Source organism: Myotis davidii, unplaced genomic scaffold (assembly GCF_000327345.1).
Source record: "Myotis davidii unplaced genomic scaffold, ASM32734v1 scaffold1107, whole genome shotgun sequence".
Classification (NCBI taxonomy): domain Eukaryota; kingdom Metazoa; phylum Chordata; class Mammalia; order Chiroptera; family Vespertilionidae; genus Myotis; species Myotis davidii.
Genome location: NW_006300016.1, coordinates 536,602 through 555,174, shown reverse-complemented (window position 1 = coordinate 555,174; position 18,573 = coordinate 536,602). Strand labels below are relative to the sequence as shown.

General features: G+C 39.0%; 1 protein-coding gene across 1 annotated transcript in view; it reads left to right on the top strand.

The window, feature by feature from the left end:
* Window positions 1-18,573, top strand: part of CFAP47 (cilia and flagella associated protein 47) — a 458,234-nt gene that overhangs the window by 26,859 nt on the left and 412,802 nt on the right. The window contains 5 exon segments of the mRNA XM_015571970.1: window positions 6,517-6,655; window positions 9,996-10,224; window positions 10,761-10,921; window positions 12,723-12,850; window positions 16,616-16,851. Of these exon segments, the coding sequence (XP_015427456.1) occupies window positions 6,517-6,655; window positions 9,996-10,224; window positions 10,761-10,921; window positions 12,723-12,850; window positions 16,616-16,851 (893 nt within the window).

Below are 18,573 nucleotides of genomic sequence, written 5' to 3'. Positions count from 1 at the left end.
TGTCTACTGCCTTCTGCCACAGGTACATGGGGACTGCTTTCCTATAAATGTCACACACAGCAAACGGGTACGTTGCTGAGGCCATAGGCCCAGAGCAAAGAGGATGAGGGGCTCTCTCTGACTCCGGAATTTTTCTGTCACTGTGGCGACAGTGGGAACCCACTATGTATGCATGTATGTGGAATAACATACACGTGGCTGAAAAGCCAAAATTCAACTGAGTAAATTGTAATGGTCTTAATAGGCTTTATTGAATGACTCATGAATCAGTCAACATCTTATGCTTCTGTTATGTGGATAAACATGAAAAGTATATTAAAAACAAGGGTTCGCCCGGCTGGCATGGCTCAGTGGTTGAGGATTGACTTATGAACCAGGAGGTCATAGTTTGATTCCAGGTCAGGCCACATGCCCGGATTGTAGGCTTGATCCCCAGTACGGTGCGTGTAGGAGGCAGCCAATGAATGATTCTCTCTCATCATTGATGTTTCTTTCTTTCTTTAAATATATTTTATTGTTTACAGAGAGGAAGGGAGAGGAATAGAGAGTTAGAAACATTGATGAGAGAGAAACATCAAACAGCTGCCTCCTGCACGCCTCCTACTGGGGATGAGCCCACAACCAAGGTACATGCCCTTGACTGGAATCGAACCTGCTACCCTTTAGTCCACAGGCCGATGCTCCATCCACTGAGCCAAACTGGCCAGGGCTCATCATTGATGTTTCTATCTCTCTCCCTCTCCCTTCCTAACTGAATCAGTAAGAATATATTTGAGCGAGAGAGAGAGAGACGGAGAGAGGAATATATATGTTTGTAAATAACAAAACATTTATTTGATGCTCTTAGAAAATCTTATTTTCATTCATTAAAACTTGTGCAGTATAGGGAACTCCTTAGATTCTCTTAATTCTCTCTACCCCGATCGCCATGGCGATCACTGGGAAGCAGGCCAGCCAGCACCCATGGCCTTGGGGGGTCCAGGGGTGCCAGCTAGCCTGCACTGGTGCTCTCTCTGTCCCTGATTGCTATGGCATCACGGGGTAGCAGGCCAGTCAGAACCCACGGCCCTGGGGGTTTCCGGGGTGCCGGCTGGCCTGGCCGGGGCTCTCTCTGCCCCTGATCGCCATGGCGATCAGGGGGCAGCAGGCCAGCTGGCACCCCCGTCCCCGGGGGGTCTGGGGGTGCCGGCTGGCCTGCACCTTGGCTCTCTCTGCCCCCATCACCATGACGATCACGGGGAAGCAGGCCAGCCAGAACCCACGGCCCTGAGGGGCCCCGGGGTGCCAGCTGGGGGTTCTGGGGGTGCCAGCTGGCCGGAGCCAGGGCTCTCTCTGCCTCCAATCCACAATGCAATCACTGATCACCGCTGCCTTTGCCCACCCCCCACCTCTTGCCTGGCGTCTGAGTTACCGATCCAATTGCCTCCCAGCATTATGGTTATGGATGCAAATTAACCACCATCGTGGCTGGCAGTTAATTTGCATATCGCCCTGATAAGCCAATGGAAAGGGTAGCGGAGGTACGGCTAATTACCATGTTTCTCTTTTATTAGATAGGATAATCCTATCTAATAATAGACAAACATGGTAATTGACTATACCTTCGCTATGCCTCCCATTGGCTAATCAGTGAGATATGCAAATTAACAGCCAACAAATATGGCGGTTAATTTGCATATGTACGCACGAAGTGGTGGAGCGAAGACTGAAAGCAGCTCTGGCCGGAGCAGCGAAGGCTTGAAGGTGGCTCCTGCCAGAGCAGTGAAGACTGAAGGCACCTCCGGCCAGAGCAAAGGCCTGGGTCCCGGGTGCCAGAGGAAAACCGGTGCCGGCAGCCCGGGGAAGGGAAGGCCTATTGCACAAATCTTTTCGTGCAACAGGCCTCTAGTTTATTAATAAAATATATAAAATTAGACCTGGGTCCATACATTTCAGGAAAAGTAATTCACATCAGCTTTTAGTATTGTATTAATATTTTATGTGTGCATAAAATTTGTAGTGAATGCTACATTTGGTAAATTATAATTGAGAACTGTGAAATGTGAATTACTATTACTTTCAAACAAAATGTTATCAGTGAAACACATTTTCTTAGTGTTGACTTTGTCCCTCATATTTGGAGTTGAATATTATTTTTTTCACCATTACCAAAATTTATAGTATGTTTTATATTCACAGCAAGTGCCTGTAAAGTGTCATAAAGTCCTTATTACCTACAAGCACAATATATAAATATTCATGAGAGTAACAGTGTATTTTCATGAAGAAAACATTTATGCAGAAAATAGATTCAGCAACCAAAGATGATTTTAATAAATTTAAAAAGATTTTATGTGACAAATATTTTATAATTTTAGAGTCAAAGATCAAATGTTTACAAATTTATATGTATACTTAAGAGAACATAAAAAGCTACACTCAGCAGGTTCATGATTTGTATAGCTTCATTTGTTCTATTTGGTAGTGTCACTTTGGTTATTATCTTTGGTTCTGTACACCCCAAAGTTTATGTATGTAACAACTTCATGATGTTTTATTTTTATAGCCCATTATGAAGTATCTCTCCATGGATTTAGCCAAATGGTGTTTGAATATTTTGTTTTCTCAGCCTTTATAAGAATGTTTCCTAAGTTCACTCCTGACTGTGCAAAGTAGCATTTACTTTTCATTTTTAAAAGACAAGGTTCGATTTCTAAGATGTCTCTGCTATTAGTACTTTGTGAGCTGGTGAACTCCATGTTCTCTCTTAAGATTTTATTGTTTCTCAATTATCTTTGAAGATTGAAAAAAACATTGTTATTTTAGCTTGCCTTGAATTGCAATCATTTACCTCTTCCCCTCAGTATTCTTGGGTATTTGAGTAGGCTTTTTCTACTACAGTTTTATGATGTAGTCCATAGTGAGATCTTTACACACCATTTCTGAGTTTAAACAGCTACCTTAGAACTCATCATCCTTTAGGTTTATTTGGGTCATTTGGCACAAAATATATTACCTGTCTCTTGCTCTTAATGCCCATTTGCCTCCTTTCACTGATCATCAACGTCTCTCTGCTTCACTACCTGGAAATGCTGGCATCATCTGTAAACCAGGAAATTTGCTAAACTGGACCCAATGCATGTGTGGTCCTTGAGAGCCTCTCTAAATACCCAGAGAAACATCACTACTTATTCTCAATGCATATTTTTCTTTTCTTGGACTCTGATGCTATGTAATCTCAGTATACTTTTCATGCAAAATATGATGCTGGATATATAACACCCATTCAGTAAACATTTGTTTAATTGATTTGCTTCAGTGATCTCTCATTATGCAACCATTAAGCTTTCAATGAAGGGTGCTTTCAAAAGTAACCCATTTCATCACATATGAGCATTCTGAAAATCTCCAAAACTTAGTCATTTGGAGATAAATGGAGACTGGTACTCTTTGGTATGTCTAGACCCAATGACACTTAAGGGGAAAAAAATGCATATATAGCAAAGAACAATGGCCTTGGGTATGTAACTCTTGATTTTAAGTAGTATCCTATAAAACTGCCGTTAAGCTATATTTTGGAAGCGTAAAGGCAGGGTAATATTATATATTTCACCACCCAGTGCCTAAGCCGCTTTTCCAGAGAAGGTAGGGCAACTCTGATTAAGAAAACCATACAAGTTTGTACAAAGGATACTTCATCTCAGCCACAGCTGTGGGTATTCTCACATCCCATGTTCTCTCCTAGGTCTCATCAGTGGATAAGTCCATGTGTTTATTTTACTGGCTTATTAGCAACATGTGACACAGTTGGCCAATTTTTTTTTTGATTATAGATCCCCCACTCTCCTGTATAAAATAATGGCTCATAGTAGTAGCTCAGTTCCTGGAGTGAGGTCTTCCAGGGCCCAAATCTTGGTTGCCACATTTACTGGTTTGGAGGCCCTAGGCAAGGAATTTATAATTCCTTAAATCCACAGCTTCACTTAAACATTAGAGAAACACATAGTGCTTGCCCTTTACAGCTGTTGTGGTGATTAATAAAATGCTTAGCACACTCTCTGACCTATATTAAGTCTTCAATAAATATTCACTTGATGTTAGAATTATTCTTTTTCTACTGCCTCCCTCCTCTCCAATTCTCTTTTGTGGACTGATGTCCATTTTTTTTGGACATGAAATGTGAGTGTTTCCTAGGACTTGACATGGATCATCATGTCTCCACAGTCAACACACTTTCCCTAGGAAATCACTTCCATTCCTATTACTTCACTGAAGTCTATACAATTCTTTGTATTTCCTCAAGGTTTCTCAAACTTAACATGTCTAAAACTAAACTTCTCTGCTTCTCCCCAAAACTTGTCCTTTTCTCTTTTTCATAGTCACCACCATGTATTTAGGAAAGTCAGAAATGTGGTAACATCCTTGAGATCTCCCCTTTTTTTCACCTTCTGTCCCCTTTGTCATTTATTAAATCCTGTCTGTTCACTTCCTGATTATGTCGGTAATTCTACTTTTCTCTGTCCCATTGCCACTTCTCTACAACAGGGCATCATTTTCTCTTGCCTGGTAATTACACCAATCTACGGTATTTCTCTGAATTCTCCTCTTATCTCCTTCTAGTTCATTTGCCACACATTAGCCAGTGTCATATCTGAAAATAAATTAAAATTTGATGACAAAATTTAATCTGTAACTTCCTTAAGTGATACTCTTCCCTTAGGATGATATCCTTGCTCCTGTTGTTAGCAATTAAAAAATACAACAGTCAAATATTTCATGATTATTAATGGTGTTAAAGTTATATTTGACACAGTAATGTTTATGTACCCACTGTTTTAATATAATTAGAAGACCGAACAATGTTCCTTTGATTTTAGGGTTGTTCCTGAATAAGCGTTTGAAATATTACTTAAACTCTTGTCAAATTACATCAAAGTGGTTACAATATAGGAACTATTACACTGACTCAGCCTTAACTGAACTCATGCAGTTTTCTTTTTCTAGAGAACTGAGTCAATAATGGTAATTTGTTTGAAATGAATATAATTTACAGATATTTGTTTTATCTTATGACAGAAAATAAACCTGAAATATTATGCCATTAGCACTTCCCTAAAATAATTGGATTAACAAATTTTCTTACTGTGAATTTGCCTTTTCCGTCAGTTTATTTCTGTACTTAAAAACATTTTATTGTCTTTTTATGTTTTCAGTACTTTTATTATGCTAATATTTTATCCTTCTTAGTTAAATGAATACTTTTGGAAAATGTCATCAATTATGATTTAAAACGGGTAAATTAGAAATTTGCAAAGTTGTTTATGTTGGCAGTATGTTTTAATATTGTATAATGATATTTAAGAAACTTGTGACTGCTTCTATTTGTTGGACATATTTTGAACACAGCTTTGTACTAGGCACTATGTGCGTGCTAGGACCATAGAGATGAGAAAGATAGTATCTGATCTCAAGTATTGTGTGCTCTAATATTGGTGCCAAATATAACCATAAATTATGAACCATTTCTACTTATAGAAGAAATTTTTGTAGCCTCCTTTTCATATGCTAGTCGATTCTAGAAACCCATTCCTTTTGCCCTTTTCCTGTGTGAATTGCATTAATTCATCTATAGAGAAGTGGCAGTGGCTATAAGTTTGAGTCCAAAAACATGGTCAGAAACATCCAGGTGAACGTCCCAGCTCAATTATTTAGTTATTAGCTATAGTAATCAAATATTGCTATGTTACAAACCACCCCACAACTCTGTATATGAAAAAAGGCAATTATTTTTATATTTTTTATTTGTATGATGATTGGCTGGAACTTGACTGTGCTCAGGTGGGTGGCTGCTTCAGGCTGAGGCAGCTGGGGCTGTTCTGTCACTACAGGTCTGTGAGTGAGTTGGGTGGCTGTACTCCATATTTGCTCATTCTAGGGCACATGCCAAAGGGACAGCAGCTACTTGAGAAACATTTCTCATTGTAGAACTGCAGGAGAACATCTGGGGTTAGAGTTGGCATATTGTCACGACTAGCCAAATGCTGTTGGCCAAAGTAAATCACATGATCAAGTTCAAAGTCAAGGGGTAGGGAAACATACTTTGTCCATGGTAGGGTAATGGTAAGGATGCAGAGAAGGGTGGAGAATTGGAGTCAACCATCTAATCTACCACAATAGTTGTATGTCTTTGTACAAGTCACTCAACCTTTCTAAGCTTCTATTTCATTATTTATGGAGGTAATGACAACCTATATCAAGGAATTGTTATGAGCATTAAATAGAATACAATATGCAAAGCTCTTAGCATAAGTATCTGAACGCAGTAAGGAGGCAATATATTTTAGCTATTGATGAAGGTTAAGTCTTAACACTAGGCTCACATCTTTGGTGACCCTAGAATCTGGACTTATAGCCAAAGCTGTAGCTCTTGGTCTTCAGTAGACCATATACTCTGTAATATTTGTCTGTCCTCTACCAAGGTATGAATGTAATATTGTAAGGATCCAGATGTAAACCACCTGCTCTTGTTCTCCTTAGGTATTTTTACAACAAAATACCAAGGCCAATTACCCATTGTAGTTTCTCCAAGTGATGGTATTGTGGAGCCCAAGTCCTCGAAGATTATTAAAGTGGATTTCTGTGCAGACCAGCCCAGCCTTGTAAATGAAGTGGCAATGTGAGTGTGTACTATGGTGCTTAATTCTAATATAGTACTTAATACTTTCCTCTTTCTCTCTTTTCAGATATGGCTATTGTCTTTGATGTGGGTTAGCCTCATTGGTTTTTCAGTCAGCAGTAATAAATTGAGTCTATAATATTTGCTAAATGTGAGAGTAAACAGATCATCTTTTCTGTCAAAGAATAGTTTAGACAGCCTCCATTTTGGACTACGTGACTTGGCAGCCGCCATGTTGGCTGCATGGCTTGCAGTTCTCCTGGGGGCCACCATCTTGAAACAGCAAAGGCCAATCCCTTCCTTTGAATTAGCCGATCGCAAAAGACTGTGCACCTGAGCTCCAATCAAGAGCAAGGGACAGCCGAAACCGGTTTGGCTCAGTGGATAGAGCGTCGGCTTGCGGACTGAAAGGTCCCAGGTTCGATTCTGGTCAAGGGCATGTACCTGGGTTGCAGGCACATCCCCAGTGGGAGATGTGCAGGAGGCAGCTGATCAATGTTTCTCTCTCATCGATGTTTCTAACTCTCTATCTCTCTCCCTTCCTCTCTGTAAAAAAGTCAATAAAATATGTATTAAAAAAAAAAAGAGCAAGGGACAGGTCATGTGTGTCGGGATTATAAATCCCGAGCAGACCACCTGCTTGGTGTGTGCATGCTTCCAGACCATGTGTACGCACCCTTCTACATACATGTAAAGATGTTTGCCTTGCTGCCTGGCTCCCCAATATGTTTTGTGTTTTACCAGGACCCCTGACTTGGGAGGCTTGCCTTATTTCTAAAACTAAACAAGGGATTCAAAAATGGGAAGAACCAGAGGATGGTATTTGGGTATATATAACAGGAGGTACTAGTTTGGATTTTGTGGGAGTGAGGGAGTGGATCAAGTAAGGGCTCCACTAAGGAGGTAATAGTTGAATCAAACACTCATTGGTGAGTAGGAATTAGTCAGACATAGAGCAGTGGTGTGATTTGGGGTCTGTGTGTGTGTGTGTAGTGGAGGTAGGTGTTGATGATAGGAGTTGGTTAGAGGAATGATTTTAGGCAGAGCAACTAGAAGACTTGAACTCCTAGAGGTGAAAAGACAGTGTTGCACACTGAGAGTCTGAGGAGTGTAGAGGCAAAGAGATGGAGGTAAGGAGTGATGTAAGATCAGACCAGGAAAACAGAATGGTGTAGGGTCCATTAAAGGATTTCATAGGACAGTGTTATTTAATGCTTTAAGCCTCATTTCATTAGTGGGGTGTGCAATCACTACAATGGGGCATCACCAGTATTAAAACAATGAAGTTGAGAATATCAGAATGCATCTCACCTAGTAAGGGCAAATGTTTTATAAAGCTGTGTGTGTGTGTGTTTGTGCTTCCTAAATATATCTTACAACGTAAGATATATTTCTTACTGAAGGTCACAGCAAAGGAAAAAGTTTGAGAAATAGTTGTGAGCCCTAATAGTTTAGGTTCTATTGTGAAGGCTATGGAATCTCAGGAAAATTTTAAGATGGGAGTATCTTAATTAGTTTGTATTTTAGAAAGGTTGTGCTAATAACAGTGAGTACAGATATGGAATGGGTAGCCTGACTAGACTCTATAATAATAAAGCAAAAGATAAATGATAAAGGCTTCACTCAGGTACAGATTGGGAGTACGCAGAGAATTCTGCAGATTAGAGGTATGTTATAGAGATAGATTTGACTAGATTCAGTGAGTGGTTATAGAAAGAGAAGGTTAGAGAAGGGACATATCTGTGGGAAAAGATCTGAGTTCAGTTTTGGAATTTTGGAATTGATTTGTTTTGTAGAATACTGTAGAGCCAATTAGATTTATTTATCTTGAGTTCCAGAAAAATTTTTTTTCTAGGTATATTGGTTTGAGAGTTGTCAGTGGATAAGTTGTCAATGAAGCATGAAGTGTTGAAAATAATTTGAGGAGCGCAGCATATGAAAGAGTAGGAGAGAAATACCATTAGTCATGGAATTTACAAAATATCCGAATCTTAGAAGAATGAGAAAGGTAGAGCCTGAATAAGTGAGAGGAAATCCAGGAAAGTATGGTGTCAAGGAAGCTAAGGGGGAGGAGAGATGTGCCAAGAGGTGATATCGACCATGTCCAGTGTGACAGAGACAGAGTGTAAGCTAAGGACCTAGTTTGTGGAGAGATCAGTTGTTTGTGGTATTTGATGGGGCAAGATTCAAAAGCATTGCATTTGGGCCAGAGAAAGGTACATTTGGTGTGGGGGCCAGTTTCCAAAGGGAATTCAAATTAGTCTGGAAAGTGAAGTTTTATGGGGGGTATGTGTGTGCATTTCAGCAAAGAGTGGGATTTTGCTGAAATAATTTACTTTGTAGGGAATTGAGTTACAGACAATCCTCGGGTTACGTTGGACTTGACGTATGTCATTTCGTGGTTATGTCACCATCTCCCATTTAATTATAAAAATAAAAGTTGGGTCATTTTGATGTATGTATATATGTGCTTTATGTTTATTATTATTTATTTACCACAAGTAAAGGTCAGGAATTGTTATCTTTCTTTTAAATTGTTTTCACTGTTTCACTTCATTACTGCTGTATATGTGTTCCATGTGAGTGGTGTAGGTGCTTATGTAGGTGGGTTCAACTTATGATGGAAATCGCGTTACATTGCGCTGTAGGAATGGATCTCCGACGTAATCTGAGGACCTACTGTATAAGGTGACCCCATACTCCCAATTTGTACCTTGTTGAGTAGGATGAGTTAGAAAAGAATCGTAGAATTCTAGAACTAGAGGTATAATTTTTTCCATCTAACTCTAGTAGTTACAAAATAATTGGTGATATGAACATACCGATAAGTTCTCTTTAGGATTAGTTCCTGTGATTGTTTCCCAACTTTGTTGTTTCCTGGAGACAGTGAACACATTGTTTGCGGGTAGTTTTTATCGCGCGCTAATAGGTGGCGTGGGCCATTTTTGCTAATGTTTTGCGCAAATGGCAACGTTCAGTAAAATTATGATAACTTTAGTTTACGTATTTATACGTTACCTGCATTCTACCGCTAGTCTATAAAAAACGTATTAATACGTGTCCCGTGCTCTACTACACTGGTAGAATGTATAAATACGTAAAACGTATAAATACGTTTCCCACATACAATGTGTGAATTAGGTTGTATATATGCCATTCTGCTGTATAGATTCAGACAGACAGAGGACATGACAGTCACATGTAGGTGAAAGTAACTGCTCTTGGACCTTTGAATTTTAATTATAATGTGATTTTATAAAAGTTATGTTTATATCAGTATTTAGGAGAAAGAGTATATAGAATTCTAATTAAAATGTATGTATAATTCATTATCTTATAGAGTGAGTTTGCAAGGTCGTCCAGATGTACTCTTATATATCAGAGTTCGTGTGGTTGAGCAGATTCTTGAATTGTTAAACACGAATGGTAATCAAAAACTGGAATGCATACACTTTGGTTGTACTTTCTTTGGAACATCGAAGATTGAACATGCAGTTCTATTCAATAATAGCCCAGAACTTATAAATTGGGTGGCAATAATACAAAATGATTCAGTTGGAGAAGAATTGGTAAGTAAATAGTGCATCAGGTATCATGTTTTGAAACAAATTGTTTTGAACTGATAGCCAACAAGTTGCTTTTTGTTTTGTTTTTAAGAGCAAGGAAAGGTTTATTGATCAAGGCCTAGCTTGAGAATATGGGAAAACTAATTCTCAAATCCATCTTCCCAACAAGCTGTTTAATTGTTTAATTATTCTAAATATGTTTTAACATGCAGATAAATAAAATTTTATTTCATGTATCTTCAAAAGTAACCTGAAAAAATTCAGTAAATTAAACTAACACTGATAGTGATATATCTGAAGTAAATCAGACAAGTGTTTCTTATAAAGAAGAGACTAATTGTGAGGTTTCTGCTCTCATCAGTTTTTTTAAGTTATTTAAATTTTATGATGGACCTTCATCAGATTTATGTATGTTACTTTAAAGGCACACATCTTCTCTATTTTTTAGATGCTAGAATTTCTATAATTATTTTATGACCTCTAAAAATATTTTGTTAATGTTTTCCTTAATACTCTTTTATTTCTGATTTATATTACAGGGTACAAATATGCAACAAAGAACAGATGTTGCTATAAATAATCTCACCTTCATAAGACAAATAAAGAATTTGGATATTAACACCTTTATCTCCTGTGTTCCTAATGAAGGGAGATTACCACCTTATCAAAAGACTAAAATTACACTTTGTTTCAGCCCAAAGTAAGCAAAAGTCAATTCCATTGTGATGTTGCTTATTAATGGAAAGTACATTAACCATTCAATCATCAGACTGACTTTAACATTAAAACTTGCCAAGAGGCAAAAATCGGATTTCTCTTGTTATGGTTCTAACTATTCCTAACATGCTTAATATTATCTCCAATATTTAAAAATATGGTCTAACTACTTCATGTTAAATTAAAAATCTCTCCAGACCTTGTGGAAATGAGGTGGTGGAAGTGAAAGTTTTGGGTTGTGGCTCCAAACAAATCTGTGCAACCAAGGCCTTATTGTCACTGCAGAAGTTAGATGATGGCCAGTGGCACGTAGTATGTTCTAGATGCCTCCAAAGAGGATGCAGTGCTCCTGCCAGGGCAAAATGCTTGCTGACTGAGTTTCATGAATTAATATTAAGCCTATAGCAATTGCTGGAATCAACCAGAGTTGGTAGCTGAAATTCATACAGACTTTGAGGACTCTTGCCAATGGATATTTTTCATAATTCTGAGTCCTTGGTTTGGTTATTTAGTTTGAAAATATTTGGAAATGCTATTTTAAATATGTAGTAGCAATTTAAGCTACACTTGAGAGGTTGTATAGTGTGTGGTGATAACCCATTTAATTGTACATATGTTTACCCTTGTTTGTGAGAAGTCAGGAAATGGGTAATGTCCTTTTTATGGCTATAGTGTCCCTTGATGATACCAATTGTTTGCTGAAACTGAGTTGGGTTAAGGAGAGGAATCCATCAAGTAAATGTTCTATGTGTACAATCTATACTTGCCTTATTTACCATACCTTCATATAGGAATTTCTTTGGTGAATCTGTAAAAGTAATACAAAATCTTTAAAATTATAAGTAAGAATTTCTTTTCATAGCAGCATGGTAATTGAGAGTCTAGCATAAACTTATAGATATGAGTATGAATTGAAGTCTTAGTTACATATGTTCTCAAGATTCTATTTGCATTCTTAGGTAATATTTAATATCAGCCTTTTGTGTATGTATTTGAGTATCCACTGCTAAAAAACCTGACTTCTAGTTAAGAAGTAAAGATTGCCAGTGTGTAGGCCTGTGATGTAACCCATCTATGTCTTTGGTCCTACTTTTCTTCCTCACATCTTTGCCTTTTCTCCAAATCTTGTTCTCTAAGTTACCTGTTCTGTAATGAGGGTGTGGCTAGCAATATGTTCTTTGTCTATGAGAGGAACACTTATGTAACAGAGGTTTGCAATTACATCCTGGGTTAAGAAGGACTATTTTAAAATATGTTTTTATTGATTTCAGAGCAGAAGAGAGAGAGAGATATAGAAACATCAATGATGAGAGAGAATCATTGATTGGCTGCCTTCTGCACCCCATACTGGGGATCAAGCCTGCAACCTGACTGGGAATTGAACCAGGGACCTCTTAGTCCATGGGATGATGCTTAATCCACTGAGCCATCACAGCTGGGCAAGAAGGACTATTTTAGAGAAATGAACAGACCTTAGCCAGCAATGAAGTGTGCATAGAAAGAAAAACCTTTATATAGAAAGTGGCATTGGAGCTGACAGTGTTTGTAAATTGCTCTTGCAAATGTTGCCATGAACTCATTTTTGAGGGGATATTTACATTTTGTGGCCTTCTTTTGGCAAGTCTGTCTGCCCAGTAATATTGAAAACTGGTTCATAATCATATTTTTATTCCTGAACTTTCATCTTTTTGCATAGATTTAAGGATTCAGTTGATATTCCCTTGTGAGAGGTAACAAAGTACACTGTCTTTGCTTTAAAAATAACTGATTCTAATTTTTTACAGGGTAATTACCGAAGGAAAAAAGGATTATGACCCTTCACACAGGCAAGACTATGCTGTTTTTTTGAGATTTGACACTGTAGGAAGTAAGGATAGGTTTTTGAGAGATGATAACTCTAAAACCATCAAAAGTAAGTGTGAAATGAATCTAATCATAAATTTATAGTAGTTTAAATTGTTTAAAAGTTTGGACATCAATATGTTTAGAAGCAATATAATAAAAATATATAACTATTGAATAGAACAAAAATGCAAATAATCAAGATATATTAAAGTGTTTTCTGAGGCATGTAAGGAAAAAAAATCAACCTCAGAATCATTTCCATAGTAATCTTACAACTATAATTTAGGGAAAATTGTTTTTAAATAACATTAGATAAACAGGATGTTCTAGAGCAGTAATTTTCAACTGGTGTGCCATAGATTTTTAAAACATGCAATACCTGACTATGTAGTCAGGGGGCACTGACCATTTTCCCCTTAGATTGTAAAAGAAAAAAATGACAACAGCCAACACAATAGCTGTCCAGTGAGAATGAATCAAAATTATACCTATTTTTTGTCAGATCAGCAAAATTATATTTCTTGGTGTGCTGCAGAATTTTTGTCATTAGTTTATCTGTGTCATGAGATGAAAAAGGTTGCAAGTCACTGATCTATAGTTTAGTTGAAAACAAAAATAAAAAACAACTTGGCTTCTTTTCCTATATAATCTTAGTTTGTCTTCTAGAGATTGATATGGGAACAAATGACCCATTCCATCTTTACCAGATCCTCAGCTCCAGAATCTATATACAGTAACAGTCAAAGAACACCACCTAGAGCTCTGGTAAACAGGGTTCAATATCCTGTTATAGGATATTGATAAGTGCATATGCTTTACAGGCCACATGTTGAGATGCATTGCACTTTTTACAGTCTCAGCTTATATTGGATGGGCTGCAGTGAGCAAAAATGGAACAAGACTTGGAGGTCAGCTTAATAAGAGATCAAAGAGAAAATAAAGATATAGGCAGGTGAGGGATCAAATCCAGAAAGATGAGCCATGGCAAGTCAAGAGTGTAAAAGACTTGAATGTCAGTACAGTGATAAATTTTGTTGAGCAGGGTTGAATTGTGTTCTTAGGGCACAAATTGCTCTGTTATTATTTATATAATGGTTTATGATATTGAGCTCTGCCTGCTGATCATTGTTATAGTATTTGTTCCAGGATTACAAATTTATCTAGTTTGGAATGGCTAGAGATGGAGATGCTAGGTTTGCCTTAAAGGTAATTTAAAGTCTAGGATTGGCTAGTAAGAGCATCAGTGCAGAAATACAAATGCTCTTTTGGCATTCTTTCTCTGCAAAACTGCTCTTTCACCCAATTAGAACATCCAATTCATAGTTCCTACCTTCTTTTTAGTATCTCTAAAAGTTCATGTTTCTGTTATTACCCAGCTTATATTCCATTGTCCATTATTTTAGTCACCTTTTCCCATGTACACTTAAATATCTTGGCTCATCTCCCATATTGACTGAGTGGAAAATCTTTAATTTGTGTGTGCACCTGGGAAGCTACTTGTGATGGAGAAAAACAAAACCAGATAGAACAGCAAGGACTGTTTTGTGATGTTTCACTTTTTAATCTATAATCACTAACCCCAAGTAGGTCCTTTAAGCTGTTTGCCATTTCTGCTGCATTCCTCCATTCACATTCTCACAATTGAGATTGATATCACACACCTCTTTTCACCTCAAATCTTCAATAATTCCTCCTTCATCTTTACTCTAAACTTATAAATACATTAAGTGACCTAGTAGACATTTTCACTTGGATATCTACTAGGCATCTCAGACTGAACAAGCCCAGACTTAACTCCTGGCTTCTGCATAACCTGTCCCCCCTGCCTTCTTTCCTGTCTCAAGAAGTGGCAATTCCATCACTTCAGTTGCTCAGCCCAAAATCCTTAGCATCATCATTGATCATATGTCTAATTTCATAGTCTACATCCAATCCATCAGCAAATGTTGTTAACTCCCCTCAAATATAGATCTTAGCCCTGGCCAGGTAGCTCAGTTGGTTAGAGCATCATCCTGATACCCCAAGGTTGTGGGTTTGTTCCTGGGTCAGGGCACATACAAGAAGCAACCAATGAATGAATAAATGGGTGGAACAACAAACCTCTCTAAATAAATAAATAAATAATAAATAAATATCTTAAATCTGACCATTGCTCACCAGACATATTTGGCTCCTTAGGATTTTTGGAACATGCCAAGCAAATTCCTACCTTAGAGTTTTGTCCTTGCTGTTCTATCTGGAAAGCACTTTTCCAAGATTTTCACATTATTTTTTTCCAGACTCCCTTTATACATTTGCTCAAATGTCTCCCTATCAGAGATGCCTTTTTGGATTCCCCCATATAAAAGAGCAGCCCCAAGATCATGTACTCTGTCTTACCCTTGTAGGAGAGGAAAAAGAATTTTTCTTCTACTCTTCTAAATTCTTGATTGAGACCCACTATAATAAAAGATAGATAACAGGAGAAAAACTTACCTAAGTTTAATAACATGTATTTCCAGCATAGTTGGGAGATACCCAGGAAAACTAAGTAACTCTTTGAAATAGCCCAGGACACAACCTTAAATACCTCCTCTAGCTAAAGACAAAAGATACTGGGGGTGAGGAGCCAATTATGGGAGATTTTCAGGCAGACAGTAGTAAAAGAGGATAAGGTTATTTTGCAGTTTTAGGTCTGTGCCTTCTCCATTGATAAGAGTTCCTTTCTGGTGCAGAGAGGAAGACACCCTTACAAATGGATATTTCCCTGATAAATGTAAAGTCTCTTACAAAAGGATAACTTCTAGGTTTTCAGAGTTTTCCCTGTGTCTGCTGTTTCTAAAATTCCCCTTATGCCAAAAAGGCATAGTTGGGGGTGACAAATTCTGATCCCCCTCACCCTAAGTTACCTTTCTACATAACAATCGCCTCTGAAATGGTTTATATTTACTTATTTTATATTTACTTATTTTATTGTCAATGTCACCTCACTAGAATGCAAAGTCCCTGAGAGCTTGAACATTGTCTATTTTATTCACTGCTGTTATCCCCAAGGCCTAGAAGAGTAATGTTAGGGTTTTTTGGGCCTGTGGGGCTGTAAAAGAATTCACAACTGAGAGAAGGGGGGTGGGAGGGAGGAGGAGAGAGGAGAAGAGAGGAGAGGCGAGGAGAGGAGAGGAGAGGAGAGGGGAGAGAGAGAGAGAGAGAGAGAGAGAGAGAGAGAGAGAGAGAGAGAGAGAGAGATCCCTTTATTTTCCCTGAAACAAGGAAGGGAGGAGTATTTTGGGGCTGAAATTGAGCAGACATCAGGGGGGTTGTCTTTGTTAGTTCTTCAGGAGACAGTGGGGGGAGGGGCAGGTGTCCTGGGGAGGTGTCTTATCAGTATTTTCCCAGGGTCTGTAAAACATTCTTAGAGCAAAAGTTACAAAGAATTCAAAAAGGGGGGCAGCTTGGGTTTCAATATGAGGGAGTAGAGCCCTATTACTAACTAGAAACTTTCTAGCCCCCATTTTCGGGGGAGGAGGAGGGGTATGCAAGAATGTAGCCTTGAAAGAAGCTTATCTTTGTCTTGCAGTTTGAACAGGGGGGTTGTTTGAATCAGAGGAGCTGACAATCTTGGGGTTTAATTACCAGGTGCTTCTCATGAATTGTGGAAGGCCACAGCAAAGAAAAAGAAAGGCCTTCTTTTTTCCTCCTAACAAGTACTTGGTGCAGGGAAGGTACTGTTTTTGTTGAAGGAAAAATTGAATGAGCATCAGATCTTTCAGATAACACTTTTTTGGACTGAGCAAATACTGTATATTTTGGATTCCCAAAACACTTTTATATTAAAAAGCAACTATTGTTTTTACAGATGATCAATTTCAGAAACTGGAATTAGCACTGACAGGCTCAGGACTTCCTGTTATAATGCAATTTAATTCAGGAAGCTTTCTTACTTTCCCAACTTGTTCCTTTGGTGAATGTTCAACGGTTTCGTTTATTATGAGAAATGGATCCAAAACACTTCCTGTGATGTACCACTTTAGAAAAACTATAAATTTTAGAGTTAAACCTGAAAGGGGCAATATTGATGCAGGATGTATTGAGGTAAGATAATTCTTCTATGCTTTCACATATTCAAAAAAAAAAATTCTTTTTGCACCAATGTTTATAAACTGTATCTCTTCTGTGGCATAGTAATGAATACTTTTGTATTGACACACACTATCCCTAATTATTTAAGTGCTTTTCATCTGCCCAGAAACGCATCTGACACTATAGGAAATGTAAAGAAGTGCAAGAAATAGTTACAGCTTCTAAAAAATTGTTTTTATGAGAGTATTTATTTCTCTACTGCCCCAGAGGCCAGCCCCTAAATATCCTGGCACTCCCAGGATGCAGGAATAGGCCCCACAGCCCTTGTTTAGGCAGTGGAATCCAGGAACAAGTGTGAGATGCCAACATGCCAGCAGCTGCCAATAGCAACAAAAGGTGAAAAGGACGTGGGAGCCAGATACTCATCCCAATCACAGAGATGCTAGGGAGAGTCAAGATTCTTTGGGTCACACTGTCAGACTGAAGGCTGGCCAAGCTGGGGTATACATCTAACAGAAGTGGAGGTCAAATGCCATGGGCAGAAGCTGTAGTCCAATTGCCTGCCCCAGTGCCACCTAACCCAAGACAAAAGAGAGAGATTGTGGCTGTTTTGCCTCTGAGGCGCCCTGGCTGTGTCCTTCCATGAAGTGAGGGGATATGGGGCAAAACAGCACCATAGTCTGAGTACTTGCTAAAGGGGTGAGTTTCTGAGCCTTTTGCATATCCCTCCCTGTCCCCCAACCTCTACCCCCGGCTCTTCAGAGGCAAATATGGAAGGCATCCTGCAGCCACTAGTCATGGGCATTGTGTGCCTGGGGCACAGTAAGGGGTGGCAGATCCAAGGGCAGGCTGCCAACCTGATGCCCAGCATCATCAGCTAGGCCAGCATCGGGTGGGTAGGAGCTGTCTGAGTGCAGGGAAGATGACAGGTCCAGGCATAGGCTCAGATGCTTATAGTTCTGTTTCCTCACCTACAAGCCCACAGGGGCCTGTTGCACCCCATCATCTACTTGTTCACCCCATCATCTACTTGTTCACCCCATCATCTACTTGTTCAGTAGGGCTTGTAGTCCCATGTGGGCAACGCCTGCCTAGCAGGGGCATAGTGGGGGCATCTGGGACGTAGGCTACGTGGTTCAGAATGTCACACCTGCGGCTGCGCAGACTGTAGACTCCAGCTCCAGCCAGGAACGAGTGAGACTCATGGTGAACAGAAGGCAGATACCTCATGGTGGTGGTAGGAGCCTGGGACAAACACAGTCTGCATTTCTCTGGTGTCTCCTCCAAGGGCAGCCAGGAGGCTTGAGCAGCAGCGCTGCCTCCTTCCCTCCATCATTCCAGCAGGTAAGCATTTTTTGAATGCACAAAGGAAGTATAAGACATACACTGACAAGTAGGGTTTAAGAAGAATGCAAAATAGTGTGTTCAAAAGAGAGCCGTAACAAGGTGATGATAAACTCAGAGGGCAGTGTGTTTTCTCCCAGCCAGGTAGAAAGGTCTTCGTATAATAGTAGCACATGAGCCAGACCTTCAAGGTTCAGTAGAATCTATTTTTTTTATTAATTAAATCTTTATTGTTCAGATTATTACATTTGTTCCTCTTTTTTCCCCCCATAACTCCCCTCCACCCAGTTCCCACCCCACCCTCCTCCCTCACTCCCCACCCACTGTCCTCATCCATAGGTGCACAATTTTTGTCAAGTCTCTTCCCGCATCCCCCTCCACTCCCCAAGA